At 39.1% G+C, this 19,170-nt stretch overlaps 1 protein-coding gene across 1 annotated transcript in view; it reads left to right on the top strand.

Moving 5' to 3' along the window:
• The window catches only part of LOC109401205 (uncharacterized), a 27,416-nt gene continuing 8,246 nt past the window's right edge, over positions 1 to 19,170 (top strand). The window contains exons 1-2 of the mRNA XM_062842803.1: positions 1 to 786; positions 17,372 to 17,714. Of these exons, the coding sequence (XP_062698787.1) occupies positions 17,392 to 17,714 (323 nt within the window). The 5' untranslated portion in view covers positions 1 to 786; positions 17,372 to 17,391. The remainder of the gene's footprint in view (positions 787 to 17,371; positions 17,715 to 19,170) is intronic.

A 19,170-nucleotide genomic window follows, 5' to 3' on the forward strand; every position in this document is an offset into this window, starting at 1 on the left:
GTGGATGGCACATCACATCGGCATCCGATATTAAAATTACGATGCTCCGTGGAAAATTGTGCTCAATGGCTATCGATGGCTGGTGCCATTTATTGGTGAAATAATTAAACTTCCCTCTCGACTCGAACTCGAAAGTGCAACGACACGACAAAGTGCCATTTTCCGGTTTCGTAAAGTAGCTAGAACGGAACTAATAAGTGAAGTAGAGTTTTTACGGCCCTAGGATATTAGAGCTGACCAGTTTTTCCTCTAGCTAGGTGTGTAACGTAGAGAACATTTTTGCGCAAGTTTTCCGTCGGTTCGGCGTAGTATCCGGAAGTTACATATGCAGAATCTGCTGGGAAACAGGTCGGCTAACATCTTTGCAAGGATACCATTCGACTGCTGCCATTTTCAATTGCGGTGAAGTGCTCGTGCCGTTCAGCAAAAGGATATATGAAAAGAATGTGGGGCTGGAAAAATGAATTGTGCGACTGTGAAAATGGTGATTCACCCATAAGATATAGCCACATGCCAGTCAGTGTGATTGTGTAATTATCCAGCCCTTACCGCACCACAGTGCAGTGCTGGGATTATTGCGTGGACACGCAGCAGAGAGAAAAAGGATCGATTCGGGAAAGTGAAAGGAGCAATACCCGTAGTCAAATTAAACGTGTGCTGTATCCGTGTCGGAAAAAGGAAGGACAAGCATAGAGCCGACGAAACGGTCCAATTATAACGTAACATAAAAGTCAGCGATTAACGTCACCTCAGACGGATTTACACGTCCTTGCGGATTAACGACTGGTATGTGAGATAGATTCAGTACAAATTAATAATTGGGATATTATTTATTTGATTGTTATTAGAAGGGTTTCCTTTACAATGGAGATATTCAACCCCGGACTGGTTCATCTATTTATTTATTTAGATTTTTGGAGATCTGAAACTGTAGTCGATTTAGATAACAGTTCATTAAATTCTCTGAATCATATAGTAACACAGCATAACCACAGAAAAACTTCTAAGGACGGGGGTTTTCAGACGTTTTGGATTGCAGTGCACTTTTATGAAATAAACTGCTTCCACAGACAAACAGACGTAACACATCGAACAATTTTCGATTCAAATCATTGTCATAGTTCATGTCTGTGCTTGGCATGAATTTATTCCATTACATAGGGTCTTGTACCATTTGGGCAGGTGCACCTATTTAGGGCACTTGCCGCCATAACTAAGTTAATTTCAAATCGATTGACTTGAATTCTTGTACAGAGTTAGATACTGTACGTGCCTAACTCTATACAAAATTTTAAATCAATCGGTTTGAAATTGACTTAGTTATAGCGGCAAGTTCCCAAAATAGGTACACCTGCCCAAATGGTACAAGATCCTACTGTTCGAGCAATGCAATGGCGAGCATAATTAAAACCGTGATCATTCTAACGCAATAAATTAAGCAGAACACGGATGCGTCTTTCCATTGCAATATTTTGGAGAGTGGATATTTTGGGATATTTTGGGGTGTTAAGGACTGTTTGGACGGACGAAGCGAAGAAATAAGGAGACTGTCAACACGCCACAGGTCCATGAAACATGGTGGTAAAGAGAAAGATGTTCCAGGACACCCAAAGCCAAGAACTTCCGCGAGTAAATGGTTAAATATCTACGAGGCTTTATCTCTAATGATTGTTGTTACATAACTGATACGGTGCAACATTCTACAGGTTCATTGAGCATTATGCTGAACAGAATTCATTTCCAAAGATATGCTGGGTCTTCTATGAACTTCCGCGAGTTAGAGCCTTAAGATATACAAGCGTAATCAATGGATTGTTCTTACATGTCTGTTACGGTGCAACATTCTACGGGTCCAAGAGAAGAGAACTACTTTCCAAAGATGATCTTGGGTATCCAATAGCTCCCACGAGTAAAGGCCTTAAGATCTACAAGCGATATCAATAGTTTGTTGTCACATTACTGATGCAGTGTAACGTCCTATAGGTCCAGGGAGCAGAGAAATAATTTCCAAAGATATTCTAGGTCATCCAATAACCAAGGATGGGAACACTCACTTGGAAAGAGTTACACCACAGAGAACAGACATTTAAGCTCGAACAAGAATACGTCGAAATCGTGTGTAAAGGATTTAAGTGTACCTCAACGCCACCAACGGGGACTGCCCCACACATAAAGTCGGTTTGACCCCACGATGGCAGTGTTCATCGTTAAAATACACTAGCCCACAAAGCGACACGAGCGCCAAACGGCCAAAAACGGCGAGCACTGAAAACAAATTTGACAACACAACAATGTAAGTGATGAGACGCTAGCGCCGCGCAACGGGAGCATAACCACATACTCTGATATGACCGTTACAAAGTTTTACACAAGGCAGAAAGCGAAGATAGACGTCTGTTCTCTGTGGTTACACTCACTTGCAGTTTTCTCAACTCAGAGGCGTGCAATCAGGAAACGATGTATGGACGACTTTTACCTTGTGGTTTCGTCTAAAACTTTGCCGCATAGTGTAGGGGTCGCACACGCATACCGAAGTCGTGAGGGAGCTGCGAAGGCAACTCTCCACGAGGTGAATGTAAATTACACTCACCTCGTGGAGAGTCGCTTTCACAGCTCTGTCACGACCTGGGGATTGGTGTGCGACCCTTACTCTATTCGGCAAAGTTGTAGACGAAATCACATGGCAAAAGTCGTCCATACATCGTTTCTTGATTGCGCGCTTCTGAGCTGAGAAAATAGCAAGTGAATGTAACTCGTTGCAAGTGAGTGTTCCCATCCCGGCCAAGAACTTCCGCGAGTTAAGGCCTTAAGATCAACAAGCGTAATCAGTGGATTGTTGTTACATTACTGATACGTTGTGACATCCTACAGGTCCATGAACCATTTTTCTGTAAGGAAATAATTTCCAAAGATGTTGTAGGTCGTCCAAGAACTTCCACGAGTAAAGACTTCAAGATCTACAAGCGTTTTGAATGGTTTGTTGTCACATTACTGATGCAGTGTAACGTCCTACAGGTCCAGGAAGCATAGTTCTGTGGAGAAATAATTTCCAAATATGTTCTAGGTCATCCAAGAACTTCCTCGAGTCAAAGCCTTAACATCTACAAGCGGTATCAATGGTTTGTTGTCACATTACTGATGCAGTGTAACGTCATATAGGTCCAGGGAGCAATTATTATGTAGAGAAATAATTTCCAAAGATGTTCTAGGTCATCCAAGAACTTCCGCGAGTATCTGCAGTGTGCGTATCTGTGAGTATCTGCAGTGAGCGCAAGTGAGAGGTTACGCCACAAGCGTGATGTTCTCGTCGAAAGTTGTTTGTAACAGTTGTGGAGTACCTGAATTGTGGATGCACGATTTATGCCAGTGTTTAACAATGGATTACCTGCATGGGGTGCGTTCACAGTTGTCACCAGGAGTAAAATCATTTTATTTGTTATGGCGGATGTATCTAATCTCAAATTTTTCGACATAAAAAAGCATTTCCCGAGAAAATTTTTGGTAGGCACTAAAGCGGTCATCATTGTGCACAACCGCTACTAAACAAGGGCCTAGCCAGCTTTTCAATCAGGGGTGGGGGGTCAAGCATCCTTAGGAATCCCTGGTAGAATTCCGGAAGAGTCTTGTTTGGGTGAATTACTGAAGGATTCCCTGGAGAAATGTCTGAAAGCACTTTAAGCATGTAAGTGTTTATATGTTTAAAGTAAGTCACCATGACTTCCGCGCAACCAAAACCTGTGTTACCGTGAATCTTTTGTTACATGTGTGTTGCTTGGAAGAATCCCTGACTATCTCGCTTATTGTAAGAATTCCTAATGGAATCCCTGAGTAAACTTCTGAAGAAACTGCATCCTTTTAATAGGCTCCTAAAGTCCTATCGGGATTCTTGTTTTAAACCACAATATATGGTTCAAGAGTACATATTTACTCATTTTCTGACGTTTTTATTAACCATATTTGAAAATATATAATTTTTATTTGTTTAGCCTTCTGTCTCGTCCCTAGCTTATAACACATACTTTGAGTGATTTTTTTTCACCGTGTATGTCAGATAGGAACATTTTTGAAATCCCAGTGCGAAAAATATCGAGCTCAGTCACACAAGGTTGACCTCAAATGTCAAAGTAGAACTATTTACCATTTTACTTATTTCGAATTGGCTTCTTTAACGATGTTAAGATAATTCGATATTCTAAATCTACATGTCAAACTGAGCCGAAATCCAAATTTTCATGAATTTTGGAGTCCTGGAACCTATTTAAAAATAATTGAATGAAATTTGTATGGGAGCGATTTGTCGAATCACCCCTCGTCGCAGTTTGTACTTGGCGGTGCTGTCAAACAGTTACCTAGCTGTCAAAAGGTGATTTCGAAAAATCTTTTTGAAATCGATTTTAAATACCAAAACCAAGTTTTAAAAATCTGAAAAAAATCATAGTGACTCAGAAAAAGGTGCTCTTTCGCATAAAATCAAAAAATCAATGCATTTTTGAAAATTTAAAAACACAATTTCCTCATTACAGGCGTACCTCGATAGTACGTACCCTCGATAGTGCGTACCCTCGATAGTACGTACCCTCGATAGTACGTACATTTTGCCTCGATAGTACGTACACCAAAATTTAGTTAAATTTTAATCTACAAAAATGAGTTCGAATCATTAGTAGACGTATAGCAGAGACTCCGATACTATGAATTTGTGTTATGCAGACTCCTATAACACGGTTTTTCATTAATCAGTTTGAAAATATAGCGAAATGGAAGGCATGAACGAATACGTTTGATGTAATGATTGCAGTATTCTTCGCTTTACAGAGATATTTTCTACCAGTCATAATATCTGGCATCATCATTCTGGCGTTAAATCCCAACTGAAGAGGACTGCTTCTCAGCTTAGCAACTCGCACGGTTGGACACCACCGCCAGCACCACGCTAATGCTGAGTACAAAAAGCAAGATTTTTTCAACGTGTTGTACAAAATACAACAGCGCGACTACTCCAGGGTAAACGTTTTCTTTACCAATAGACTGTTGTAGTAAAAAAGCATATGATGGTTCTAAATATTTTGTGTGGTAATAAACTAAATTTCTCGGCGAAGAATGCTCTCCAAAACATAAATCAAACCCATCAAGTTACTTGTCCAAACCATTGATTTCATTTCACTTACTTGTTTTTTTTTTGTTTCCCAACAATTAACGGTTTTTTTGCTATACGTATAAAATATTTGACAGTTTTCCATGAGTTTTGAAATTTAAGCAACTTTGAGTATCGTAGGACACTGCAAGCCGCGGTTGCTAAGGAAAATGTTCTTAGTTTTTGACGTTTCGTGGCTTTGTTGTTTACGATTCGGACTTTAAAAAATCGTCAGCTCTCGGATTAAAAAAAATCGTCAGCTTATCATGAGAGGTTGGATTAAATTAAAAAAGGGGGGTATGTGTGCGTGTGTTGTTTTATAACTTGATGGTGGCATGGTGGCTCACCTCATGAAGTTCCTTCTATTCCACAAGAATTCCATACGGAACTCCCCTCGTGATTTGTCCACAAATTTGTTCCAGAGCTTCCTTCTGGAATTCCGTAAGATCTTAATGAGATTCTTCCGAAAGTTTATTTAGGATTCCTTCAGAAGTTCCCTCTGCGGTTTTCGAGAAGTTTTTTTTTCTGAGATTCCTGAAGAGATTCCTTAAAAGGTTCCGTCTGGAGTTCCGTCAAAAGCTCTTGCCAGGATTGTTCCAGAAGTTCTCTGAGATTCTTGCAGAGATTCCTAGATTCCTGTAGAAATTAATTACAAATATCTGAAAGAATTCCAGAAGAGTCTGCAGGAATTCCTGTCGGAGCTCTTGGTAGACACCAAAAAAGAGTTCCTAGATGATTTCTGGAAAGAGTTCTCGAAGATATCCTGGAATCAGTTTCTGAAAGAATTCCTAGAAGAAGCTCTAAGAAGAATCCTGGAAGAAGTTTCTGAAAAGTAATTCCCCAGAAGAAATTCCCGGAGGAATCCCGGAAGGAATTTCCTAAAGAATCCTGTATTATTGTAGGAATCTCAGAAGGAATACTTGAATCAGAAATAGCTCCCGAAAAAAAACGGAAGAAGTTCCTGGAGGGTTCTCGGAGAAGCATTTAGCGGAACCATGAATGAAGTTCCTGTCAGGGATCTTGTAGGATTTCTGGAAGGGTTTCAGAAGGAATTCCTGAAGAATTCCCAGAACATACTCCGGGAAGAATCTCGTATGAAATTCCAGGAATAAATCCTTACGGATTGCTGCAAGGAGTTTTTGAAGAAATCTCGGTAAGAATTTCTGATACCATTCCCGAAAGAACTCCTAGAGAAATTCTGGGTGAAGTTGCTAGAATTTCCAGGAATACTATCTGGTAGCCCAAAAAAAAATCCACAGGCATCCTAAAATAAACTATTCGGAGAATCCCGGATGAAATGCCTGGAGGATTCCAGTGACTCCTTGAGAAATTCTGGAGGAAAGCTCTTGAAGTCCGAAACGTAAACAAGAAGGTCACAAAACGTCAAAAACTTTAGCAACCGCGGCTTGCATTACCATATAGCTTGTACCAATTCAATTGTTTCGCTTTCTCGCTTGCTTTAGGGATTTCTTCAAGTTTCAAGTTTCTTTCAGTTTCGAAATTCGTCTAGGTGTTGATTCCGAGATTTCTCCAGGAATTCTTTCTGGGACTCCTTAGAGATTCTTCCAGGAGTCTCCTCTGCGATTTCTAATGAGATTCCAGGGTCTCTTTCAGATATTTCTCCAGAGATTCCTTCCAAAACTTCACCAAGAATTTCTTCTGTAATACTTTCGGGACTTCCAAGATTTCTTCAGAAATTTCTTCCAGAATACCTGCAAACTCTTGGAGGTGTCCTAGAAGGAGCATTTTGAAAGGAGAAGGAGAAGATTTTGAAAATATCACGACAATAAATATTGCAGGAGAAAATACATCTAGAATGTTTCTATAACAAGATATAACTGATCTAGATCGATTTAATTATTTCTAGACCAGTTTGGATGATTCTAAAAGATAACTCAAATAAAATCAATATAAGTTCCCAGAGACGAGATGCCTATACGAAGCATCCCCAGAGCACATGAAGATTTTTCCAATGAAGATAGCATCCTAAACAAGCAAAATTACGCAATTAATAAACGGACCCTTAGGCCACATGTAATTTTTTGACAATCCTGACGTTCTAGAGATAACATTCTTTGATTTTAAAATGAAATTTGAAATAAAAATTTGTGCTTCGATAGTACGTACGTTTCGATAGTACGTACACTAAACGAAGCGGTGGTGTACGTACTATCGAGGTATGCCTGTATTCCTTTGTTTTTGAAGTTCGAGTAAAGTACAATTCCGATTAGAATACCATGCTTGATCGTATTATTCAATATAAGCGAGATTTCGTCTTTAATTTTAGGAACCTATTATCTTCCAATACTTTTCGCTGGCGGAATTCTACCAGGAATTTTTGAAGTATTGTCGGGCCGCCACCAAATCTGACGTCGCACAATCAAGTCGCGACGCGACCTAACTCGCGACGTTTTTGCATCATGTCAAAAGTAGTGCGCATCCTCCCCGTTGTTGTCAGCAACACAGCGCACTAGATGCGAAACAGTTGCGACACTTGTGGACCAAGAAAATGACAAGTTTTGATCGAATGTCTGTCTTGATTTCAACCGGATAGGCAATATTTCAAAAAAAAAAAAACATCGGGTAATCCAGGAGAAATTCTTGAAAAGATGATTGAAGGATTTCTGAAATTTCTGAAATGAATATTTGAAGAAATCACTTACGGAATTCCTGGAGCAATCCCTGGAAACAATCCCGGAGCAATTCCTTCGAAGACTTCTTGGATAAATCCCTGAATATCTGAATGGATCCATGGAAAAGTTCGTACAGAAATGCCTGAAGGAAACCCTGTCTCCTGGAAAATCCCTAGAGAAATTTAAGAAAAAGCTCTTTCGGAATTCCTAGAAGAAATCCTAGATAAATTTCTTGAGGAACCCTTGGAGGAATTTTCGGAGAAAACCCTGGAGGAATTCTGGAAGGAATCCCTAGAAAAATTAATGAAGAAATCTCTTGAGGAATTCCTAGAGGAAATCTTAGAGAAATTTCTGAAGGAATCCTTGGAGGAATTTCTGGAAGAATTCTTGGAGCAGTCGCTGAAGAAATTCCTGGAGAAATCCCTGAAGCAATTCATGGAAAAACCTCTAGAATATCGGAGGAATCCCTGTAAGAACTTCTGGACAAATTTCTGGCTTAATCCCTGTCGGAATTCCTTGAGGAATTCTTGGATGGATATTTGGAGCAATCCGTCGAAGAATGCCTGAAGGAATTCCTTGAGATATTTCTGGATGTATTTTTGGGGCAATCATTGGAGGAATTACTGGAGGAATCCCTGGAGGAATTCCTGGAGAAATCTTCAATTCTAGGATGAATTACTGGATAAATTTCTGAAAAAAATCCATTGATAAATTCCAGGAGGATTTCCTGGAAGAATCCTTGGAGCAATTTTTGGAGGACTCCCTGAAGGAATCTCTGGGAAAATCCCAGGAGAAACTTATGGAGAAATCTCTGAAGCTATTCCAGGAGGAATCCCTAAAAAAATCGCAAAGGTATTCCTGGAAGAATTTGTGGAGAAATCCCTAGAGGATTTCCCGGAAAAAATCCTGGAGGAATTGCTGACATAATATTGGACTGAAGGATGTCCAGGAACAATTCCTGGATCAATTCTTGGAGGAGTTCCTGAAGAAATTCCTGGGGTAATTCCTGGAGAAATTCCCAGAGGACTTCCTAGAAAAATTCTTGAATAAAATCCTGGGGGGATGACTGGAGAACCGTTTTACCCCGTTAATTCGACACGTTTTAATAGGACACTTTTTAATTCGTATCCTGTTTATTCGACATATGTCGAATTAAAAAGTGTTCAAACGTTACAGCCATGTACTTACCCTATAAATACAAAACAGTTTGATATTGCGTTTATGCCCTCACCTGCAGCAGCTCTTAGCCTAGGATATGCCGAAAAACTTTGCCGAAGACCGCAAAGTGATCCGACACTTGTGAAAAAAGTTATAACGTACAGATTTCCCGGTGGTGCTTAACATTTAACATGTAAAGGAATAACATCAATAATAAAATCTCAATTTTTGGCCTAAGTTCGGCAAATTTTTTTGGCATATCCTAGGCTTTACTTAAACGTCGTTAGTTACATGGTATTAGACGAAAGAATTTAACTTATGAGTGAAATGCAAAAAAGTACGTTTTCCCATACTAACTTCCATACAAGTTTAAATCGCAATGCGGAATTTTGCACAGTTGTTTTGGGCGCCAATATTGATTGAAAGAGCTTTGTTCTTCCTCATACAACGTTGAACCACTCTAGTGACCAGTTTGTCGAATTGAAAGTTTACCCCGGTAATTAGACCAAGGATCGGTATATTCGCCTCACTCCATTCATATTCACTCCTCTTTGCTGAAGCAAATCGAGAAAGATGCAGCAAACGCATCGTCGTGATCAAACACGCAACCCCATCACCAGTGGGAAGCGATGAGCCATCTGCTTGACATGAATATTCGTTGCCATTCGTCGCAGTTTGGATCGCAAGCGAATGAATGAATGGCGAATGGTGAAGAATACTGGTGAGCGATCGAAGCGGCTATTATCATAAGTAGAAGAGAATTTCTGCATGTAATGCATACATTTTTACTGTATTGTCGCTGAAATGCTAGATTAGCAAAGAAAATAATTCGAAAACATGAATAATTCGTATGCACAATATCAATCGCATCACTCACGAATCGCATTCGCTTGCGATGCGAATGTGGACTAGGTTGTCCCAAAAATTGCACATGGTCGAAAAGCTTGGGGGCTCACCCTGCAAATGATAGCTAAGGGTGTTAGAAACAAACTTTTGTATGACGGCAACTTTCAGAAATGACGTTTAGAGGTCGCCCCGGCGAGATTTTTGAAAAATGGCCATTTTTCGTAATAAATTTCATACAAATATTTTTAACCGTACAAAAAATGGCAATACCCACTATTTTTATATTTTTTACACCTTGATATAGATCCAAACTACCTGGGAAAAATAATTAACGACATGTTTTGAAGTTAACTTTTTGATACTGATTTTTTGAATTTACTAAAATTTGTCATTTTTTGATATACTGTGCATTTTACCCATCATAAAAAGTATGTGAATCTAATTCTAATTTAAAACAATTTCCATAAAAAGATAGGAAATTTTATGAGGAAAAACTTTGCCGAAGACAGCATGGCGTTTTTTCTATCCTTTTTAGAGTTATTCACAATTTATTATTTGGTGAAATTTGAATTTTTGGGTATTTTTCTAAAAATGTCATATAAGAACTTCTAAAAACACATACAAAGTAAAAAATCACGTATGCTCAACAAGTTTTTGTTTTAATTATGTTTAGGAATTAGGGTGGCATCATTTATTGAATTTTTGTTTCCGTTGACAAATCCATTTTCTTTGATATAAAAAGGCACCCACTAGCGAAAAACTTTATCATTGGGTTCCATTTTGAGATGCCTTAGAAGGCCATGGCATTTTTAACGGTTATGTACTGTCAATGGTTTATACGAGCATAATACACAATCAAACGCACGGCGCATTTTCTATATCCTTTAGAAGGTGATACATTTCGCAAAACATGCCGTTTTAGTTTTCAATGATGTTGTTCAAATCGTTCAAAGACATGAATAAAACGTTCTAGTAGTCCCTATCATTTTAATCAACATATAGGACGATAAAAATGACGTCACTTGTTTACGTCCTAAAAAACTGTTGTTTACCAATAATAGCCTACCTTGTCTTATTGTATGCCGTGTATGTGTTATGGTAATCAAATTGTTCTAACCTTGGATAACATTACGTTAACTCGCTGGTTCATCTTATCCCACGCGTTTCAATTTGCCTCGGTGTATCTTATTTTCGGTGTTGATAAGATATTTCAAGTCAGTAAATGTAAAAAAGACATGCTCTGCATTTTAGAATGTCTTGAATTGGAACTTAGTATCTAAAAATTGGTACCTATTCTTACGTAAAATGTTCGTAATCGCGATTTGAATTTGGTATGGACCAACGTATTCGCCTTTATTCACTTTGCCACTGTTTCCTGGGCTTCTTCACTAAACCAGGACTCATACGTCTTCGTGTAGAAAAATAATTGAGAATAACGACAGGAAAGTAAGATAACCCGGGTAGACAAGAATATCTAAATCATATCTCAAATCGAACACTTTTTGCTATCATAGCTCAATGTGATTTTGATGAGTTCTTCAAAATTCTAATGAATATCGCACGAATAGCTCAAAGTGATATGATATCAGTTTTTGTTCATGTCGAAATAGCTGAAAATTTCTACATAAGAACAAGTTCAGCTCTTCTGCACGAAATGGAACACATACACCCATAGAGATGGCTCAATGTTAGTGAAATGCCTTGTGCCCCTTTCTGAGCTATAGAAACGAAGAACCGCATGCTCTTATTCCCAAGTTATTTCACAACAGCGAGCCACAGTTGAGTGGTAAGCATCGCCGTCTGTGAATCCTAAGGTCGTAGGTTCGATGCTGGGGCCCATATAGCCGAGGCGGTAAACGCACGGGTATTCAGCATGACCATGCTGAGGGTGACGGGTTCGATTCCCGATCGGTCCAGGATCTTTTCGTAAAGGAAATTTCCTTGACTTCCTTGGGCATAGAGTATCTTCGTGCCTGCCACACGATATACGCATGCAAAATGGTCATTGGCAGAGGAAGCTCTCAGTTAATAACTGTGGAAGTGCTCATAGAACACTAAGCTGAGAAGCAGGCTTTGTCCCAATGAGGACGTTACGCCAAGAAGAGAGAGAGAGAGGTTCGATGCTGGATGCTGCCATTTTTTAATATTTTCTAGAAAAAAGTGACAAATCTTGTCTGCTATTGTTTTGATCTTGTAATATCTTAACGAGCTATTTTTGAGTAGTTCACCATATTAGGTTTTGCTATTATTTCTGTTCTTTTACCTCTTATATCAATCAAACCAATATCAGTTTTTGCTCTTTAGTAATTCAATCAATCATAACAGAATATGCTATTCATCAGATTTTTCCACCTACTCGGGAAACGCGAAAATATGGCTCAACATTTTGTGGAGAATATCTTTAAAAAATCAATAGGCAGTACGAAACTTGTCAAGAGAACTAGCTTTTTAATAAATTCTGCTAGTTAATTTCTATATGAAGGGATTGAATAACAAAAAAAAATCAAACAATGATGTCACCATAATTCCATAACACAATCGAGACAAAAACTTGTTGAGCATACGTGATTTTTTACTTTGTATGTGTTTTTGGGAAGTTCTTATGTGACATTTTTAGAAAAATATCTCAAAATTCAAATTTCACCAAATAGTAAATTGTGAATAACTCTTAAACGGATAGAAAAAACGTCATGCTGTCTTCGGCAAAGTTTTTCCTCATAAAATTTCCTATCTTTTTATGGAAATTGTTTTAAATTAGCTCTAGATTCAGATACTTTTTATGATGGGTAAAATGCACAGTATATCAAAAAATGACAAATTTTAGTAAATTCAAAAAATCAGTATCAAAAATTTACCTGCAAAACATGTCGTTAATTATTTTTCCCAGGTAGTTTGGATCTATATCAAGGTATAAAAAATATAAAAATAGCGGGTATTGCCAATTTTTGTACGGTAAAAAATATTTGTATGAAATTTATTACGAAAAATGACCATTTTTCAAAAATCTCCTCGGGGCGACCTCTAAACGTCATTTCTGAAAGTTACCGTCATACAAAAGTTTGTTTCTAACACCCTTAGCTATCATTTGCAGGGTGAGCCCCCAAGCTTTTTGACCATGTGAAATTTTGGGACAACCTTGTGGACGAATGAATAATTTCCAAGTGTGGCTTCCCACCGTTCGCCGGAGTTTGCTGTCGTCGCTGACAAGCACACACACGAACTCAAGCGACAACCGTTCGCTGCTGACTGTCTTCGAATGGGGAAGAAGATGAAAAGTGGAAATCAGGAACCCTGAATTAGACAACAGTCGCTATCGAATTAGCGGGGTAATACGGTACCTGGGTCGTGGAGAAATCCCAGAAGCAGTTGCTGGAGGAGTTATTAGTGGAATTCATGCTGGAGTTCCTGGAGAAGTCTCTGCAGCAATTCCTGAAGGAAAATCTGGAAGAATCCCTGGAAAATTTCCAGAAGGTATTTCTGAAGGCATCCCTGGAGGATTTCCTGGATGAATTGCTGACAGAATTTATGAAGGAATTCCTGGTGAAATTCCTGGAGGAATTCCTGAAGAAATTCCTGGGGTAATTTATGGAGAAATTCCCTCAAGAGAGCCTGGAAAAATTCCTGGATGAATACCTGGAGGAATCGCTGAAAATAAAATCATGGAGGAATCTCTGCAAGAATCCAAGGAGGAATCCCTGGAAAAATGCCTTTGTAAATTCCTGGAAGAATGCATAGGAGAATCCCTGGTGGAATTCTTGGAGGAATCCCTGAAGTAAGTCCTGGAAAAATCTTTGGATTCCTGTAGGAATTCCTAAAGGAATTTCTGAAGGAATTTTAGTAGGTGTGTTTGGAAAAAAGCCTTGGAGGAATCTCTTGAAGAATTCCTGGTGGAATTCTTGGTGGAATCTCTGAAGCAATTCCTAGAGGAATCTCTTAGAGGAATGCTTGGAGGAATAACTGGAGGAGATCAATCTCTAGAGGAATTTCTGGCCGGATTTCAAGGGGAATCTCTAGATGAATTCTTGGAAGAATTTTAGAGGAATCCCTGCAGGAATTTCTGAAGATCTTGTACCGACTTTTCGAACCCTCTAAGCAGAATACCCTGGGAATTAAAAGGTACTAAACTGATTACACTCATTCGAAATTTCTGAAGAAACTTCCGAAGGAATCTCTTAAGGAATTCGTGGAACACCGGGAACGATTTCTGAAGAAAAAGCAGATGGAATTCTTGGAGAAATCCTGAAGGAAGAGTTCGTGGAGGAATGGCGCTCCATGTAGCAATTCCTGAAGAAATCTCTAGATGAATTTCTGAAGAAACCCCAGAAGGAATCCCGAAAGCAATTTCAAGAGGAATTCCTGTGAATCCCTAAACAGTTCCTGGGGGAAATACTGGTTCAATTCTTGGAGGAATTCCTTTAAAAAAAATACAAGGCGAAATTCCTGAAGGAATCATAAAAAGAGTTCCTGAGGGAATCTTTGGAGGAATTTTTAAAATAAGATGTTCCTGAAAGAATCACAAAAAGAATTCCCGAGTAAAGCCCTGGAGAAATTCTTGAAGGAATTCTTGAAGTAAGCCTTGGAAGATATCCAAGAGAAATGCCTGTAGGGATTCCAGAATGAATCTTTAGAAAAAACTCTTAGAGGAGTCTCTAGAAGAATACCTAAAGGAATTTCTGGAGAAATTCCTACAGGAAGCTCTAGAGGTATTTATGGAGGAATCCCTGGAGGATTTTTTAGAGGAATTCCTTAAGAAATTTTTGGAGGAGTCCCAGGATTTATTTCTGAGGAAATCGCAGATGGATTGCTTGAAGGATCCATGGAAGAGTTCGTGAAGGACTAGAGGTTCCTGAAGGAATCCCAGAAGTAATCACGGAGGGCCTGATTACGAGTGTCACTCCACGGTGAAAACAAAAAAGTGATACCGGTAATAAGGACGGTGAAAGTGATTCCCATTTGATTTACCCACAACTTTTCCACCGTGAAATCGCAATGTGTCACCGTGATCGATTTTCACCGTGAAGTGACACTCATAATAAGGGCCGGAAGCAATACCAGAAGGGCAATTCCTGAGGAATCCCTAAACATTTCCTGCAGGAAGTACTGGATTAATTCTTGAAGGAGTTCCTGAAATAAATCCAAGAGGAATTCCTGAAAGTGTAAGTCGCAATCGAATTTGGTGTAGACTGGATTCAGCGTTAACCCTCGAGTGATCGCGCTGTTGTATTTTGTACAACACGTTGAAAACATGTCGCTTTATGTTCACAGCATTAGCGTGGTGACCAACCGCGCTAGTTCCGGAAAGTTATGAATCAACGACACGAGCCTGATGCCTGGCATTTGACAATCATTTCTCCAATCAAGGTCGCCAGCACATGGCCAGTGCCAACGGTCACGTCCATATCCAGACGTCTCTCTCTAGGACAGTGATTCCCAAAGTGGGCGAAATCGCCCCCTTGGGGGCGAAAATCTGGTCCAGGGGGGCGAAAATTTGAGAAATCAAAATTGGGGGGCGAAAATTCTAAAAAGGGGGGCGATTTTTTCAATGATTGGAAACCATCAAAAGTATTTAATTACACATCGAGAATGTGAACTGAATCATAAAAACTCCTTGACATTCAAGCTTACAGTTCAAGTTTTGTATGTATAAGATAATAAAAATTGCTGTGACTATTAAACATAAGCATCGACTTAATTCTACAGATTTATTGGTATTTATGTGGAATCTTTGGCAAAATTGCTAGAGGTTTTTCTGAAGGGTTTGTGTGATTCTGGAAATCTAAATAAAAGTATATTTGGAAACTCTTATTTCCTATAATGAACATTCATGAATCGTGATTAGTTTTTGTCAATATTATGAAAAGAACATAGTTTTTTTTTCGCTAATTAATGAGATAAATAACATTTCAACTTGTAGGAGGACTTATTCATGGAATTTCCAAGCAAAACATGAATAGGGTCAGGGACCATTTGGGCAGGAGCACCTATTTTGGGCACTTGCTGCTATAACTCAGTAATTTTCAAACCGATTGGCTTGAATTTCTGCACATGACTAGATACTGTGCGTATCTGATCGTGTCTCAAAAATCAAGTCAATCGGTTCAAAATTGAGTTATAGCAGCAAGTGCCCAAATAGCCCCAGACCCTATCAGTCGAATTTCAAAACACTTTTCTGATGAAATTCGTATAACAGTGTTTACAAACAACAGTGCTTGAAAGTATTTCAGAGAAGCTTCTTGGATTCCAAACATTACCGAAGTTAATTTTAAAACAATCCAAAATTTCTGCTTAAAATTCCATTTTAATATGCCATTTAAATCTAGTCATGAATGCTGCATATTTATTTATTTGATATTTTATTTAAAACACAGAAAGCATTCGAATTTATACGAAGCTCGTTTATTTGAATCTGGATGTGGATTTGGAAAAGCGAAACTACATTTGAAAATACACCGATATTTATTATTATTATTTTTCATTATTATCGAGATTTTCAGCCCCCGGAAACAAACCGATTTTTCCTGAGTTGCACTTTTTTCACATAACATATGTTTGTTATTGTTTTCAAATTCTCCAACAGTCTGACTACTACACCAGTCTGACTTCAATTCACTATATTTTTTTCAAATGCGGAAAATCAACGCATTTACAAAACAATTTAATGAAAATGAGAGCGACACAGATTTAGATACACTGAATGGCACAGCTAGATTTGTCACAGCACTTTTGAAGGCATTAGCTAAGCACAGTTTCAGCCTTCTACTATAGAAAAAATAAAATCTCACCTAGGGGGGCGAAAATATTTTTTTGAAGCTCTAAGGGGGCGATACCTCCTAAAAGTTTGGGAAACATTGCTCTAGGACTTATAGGTACAATAGTGTTTACCCTGTTTGTTATGGCAATAATAACGATGCGGTAAATCATTTGCACATGAAAAGGCTATTAGTGATTATGGCTTTCAAGCGTTTCCACTTCAGGATACACCATAAATACATAGTCACACTACACCGGCAATCAAAACCAGCAGAATAGCATTTCAATTTGCGTTGTGTTCATTCTTGATGCTTCCCGTTCCTGCCGGCCATACTCTTCGTACATCCGGTTCACTATAGGCATATGCATGTAGATGGGGTCGCATAGCTTCTATTTACCAAGCGCTCGAAGCACTCTGGCTATTGTTAGAAATGTCCACGAGGACTAAAATAAAGCAAAAGCGAAGCTTTCGCTACCTAACCCTAAGCCGGCGACCATGTTTATGCTAATGTATAATAACTTAAGCTGGCTTGTGGACTCCTTTGGGTCCACCATACTCTAAATATATCTATGGAAGCACCATCTAATCTATACTGTGGCAACGTATGAAGTAAAAACAACCATATTTAGAGAAAAGGCTATCATTAGAGTAAACAATTTATTTTTTTTTCTGTAAAAGTTATGATCATGCTTGTAGTCAGTATATGTATATTAAATTTGAGTAATTCCAAACTGCATTATCTAGTTTTACGAATTACCTACTTCATACTACAATGCAACAAGCTGTTTATATATTTTTTATTTCTAAAACTTGACTGTTTAATCATATTTATGTTTTCTTTTCTTACAGCACACAATTCGTCGCGCCAAATGACGTCACCGAAGAACTGCATCAGCACCACAAGCATCGTAACTAGTGCCACAACAACAGCCGCCCACACTACCGGCAGCAGCACCGCCAACAACATCAGCACCAGCCAACACATCCCGTCCGCTCTGACCGTGTCGAGCCGTATCCTGCGGTCGCCTTCGCACGAGAGTTTCTCGACGGACCTTTCGTTGATTTCGATTTCCGTCTCGTCGATGGCATCGGAAGCGACAAGCGTGCTGAACCGTTCCAGCAGCAGTCTGCTGACCAAAACCATGGAAGACAAGCTGGGAAATCTGATGCAGAAGGATGCCAGGAAAAATCGGTACGTTTGGGACAGTCATTTGGTAATGTCATTTCATGGAAGGAGAAGTGAAGTGGAACAAAATAGTGTAGGATTTAATGCATCATGCTCACAGCAGATCCTCCCAGCCAGCACACTCGAATCATAGTTGCACTCATGGCACTGGAATACACGTTTGTGTATTACCTACTTTTCCAGCAATAGAAAAATAGAAAAGTAATCCAAAGCCCTTGCGTTTATTCTAGCAAAAGTTTTAGTAGCAACCTAGAAAGAAGTACCTAGTTTACGTACATGCTATGTAGAAAATTTGTAAACCAATTACATATTGTGCCTTAGAGAATTGCTTGAGACGCACATTTGCGAAAAAAAATCTCGTTCTAATGGGATTCGAAACCACGACTCTGTATTTGCTAGACTTGCGCTTCATCAAACTAAGCCAAAGAACAGGTTGCAAGTTTATGGAACAAAAAATCAAACTATAAATGAATTCTAACTATCCCGGGTAGTGGTGAATAGGAAATCAAAATAATAAAATATTTCATCAGCATATCTTATTTTGACAATCATCAAATCGCTGTAGACTGCTGACAAACGAAATCAACATCATAATCATATCTTGAAAATAAGCAATTTTTGCGTGACGTAATTTATGGACGCTCCCCAAAGTTCGGATCTGCAGTGAAGTTGAGTTTTTTCGACGATTTCTACTTGAATTCTCACTGATGGATGATCCTCCTGGCAAATATCCAGATATTTCTCCAAGAGATTTCCCCTGTAGTTCCTCTAGAAAATGTTGTAGAGGATTTTTTCAGCAATATCTCCAAGGATTTCTCCAGGAAGGCCTACAGGAAATGCTCTAAAGGTTTCTACAGCAATTCCTTCAAGGTTTTTTTTAGGAACAATTCATATTTTTTAAGAATTCCTACAGGGATATCTTTAAAAAAAATCCATTAGAAATTACTCCATGCGTTTTTCTGGGTATCTAAGGAATTCTTGAGCAATTCCTCCTGATTTTTTATGGGACTTCTCCTAAATTTCTTCGAAGAATTTCTCCAATGATTCTTTAGGAATGCCTCGATGATTTGTGCAAGAAATACATACATACATACATACCTATAATTGTTCAACATCACATTTAAGACAAGACATAATCAACAATAGTACGCTACAATACTCGGTTTGTGGCTGCCGCTCTCCATCCTCGGTCGCGCCCAAATGCTCGCCAGGTCACGCTCCACCTGGTCCGCCCATCGTGCTCTCTGCGCTCCACGCCTTCTTGTGCCAACCAGATCAGTTGCAAACACCAGCTTTGCAGGGTCAGCGAGCTCGTGGTTCATTCTTCTCCGCCACACACCGTTCTCCTGCACGCCGCCGAAGATCGTCCTTAGCACGCGTCGCTCGGAAACTCCGCTTCTTCCAGGCGGCGCTTTTCCTCCCGAAAGAGGCGGGTCTGCTGTTTCCGCTTCTGTTTATAACG

The sequence above is a fragment of the Aedes albopictus genome, chromosome 3 (genome assembly GCF_035046485.1).
Source record: "Aedes albopictus strain Foshan chromosome 3, AalbF5, whole genome shotgun sequence".
Lineage (NCBI taxonomy): Eukaryota > Metazoa > Arthropoda > Insecta > Diptera > Culicidae > Aedes > Aedes albopictus.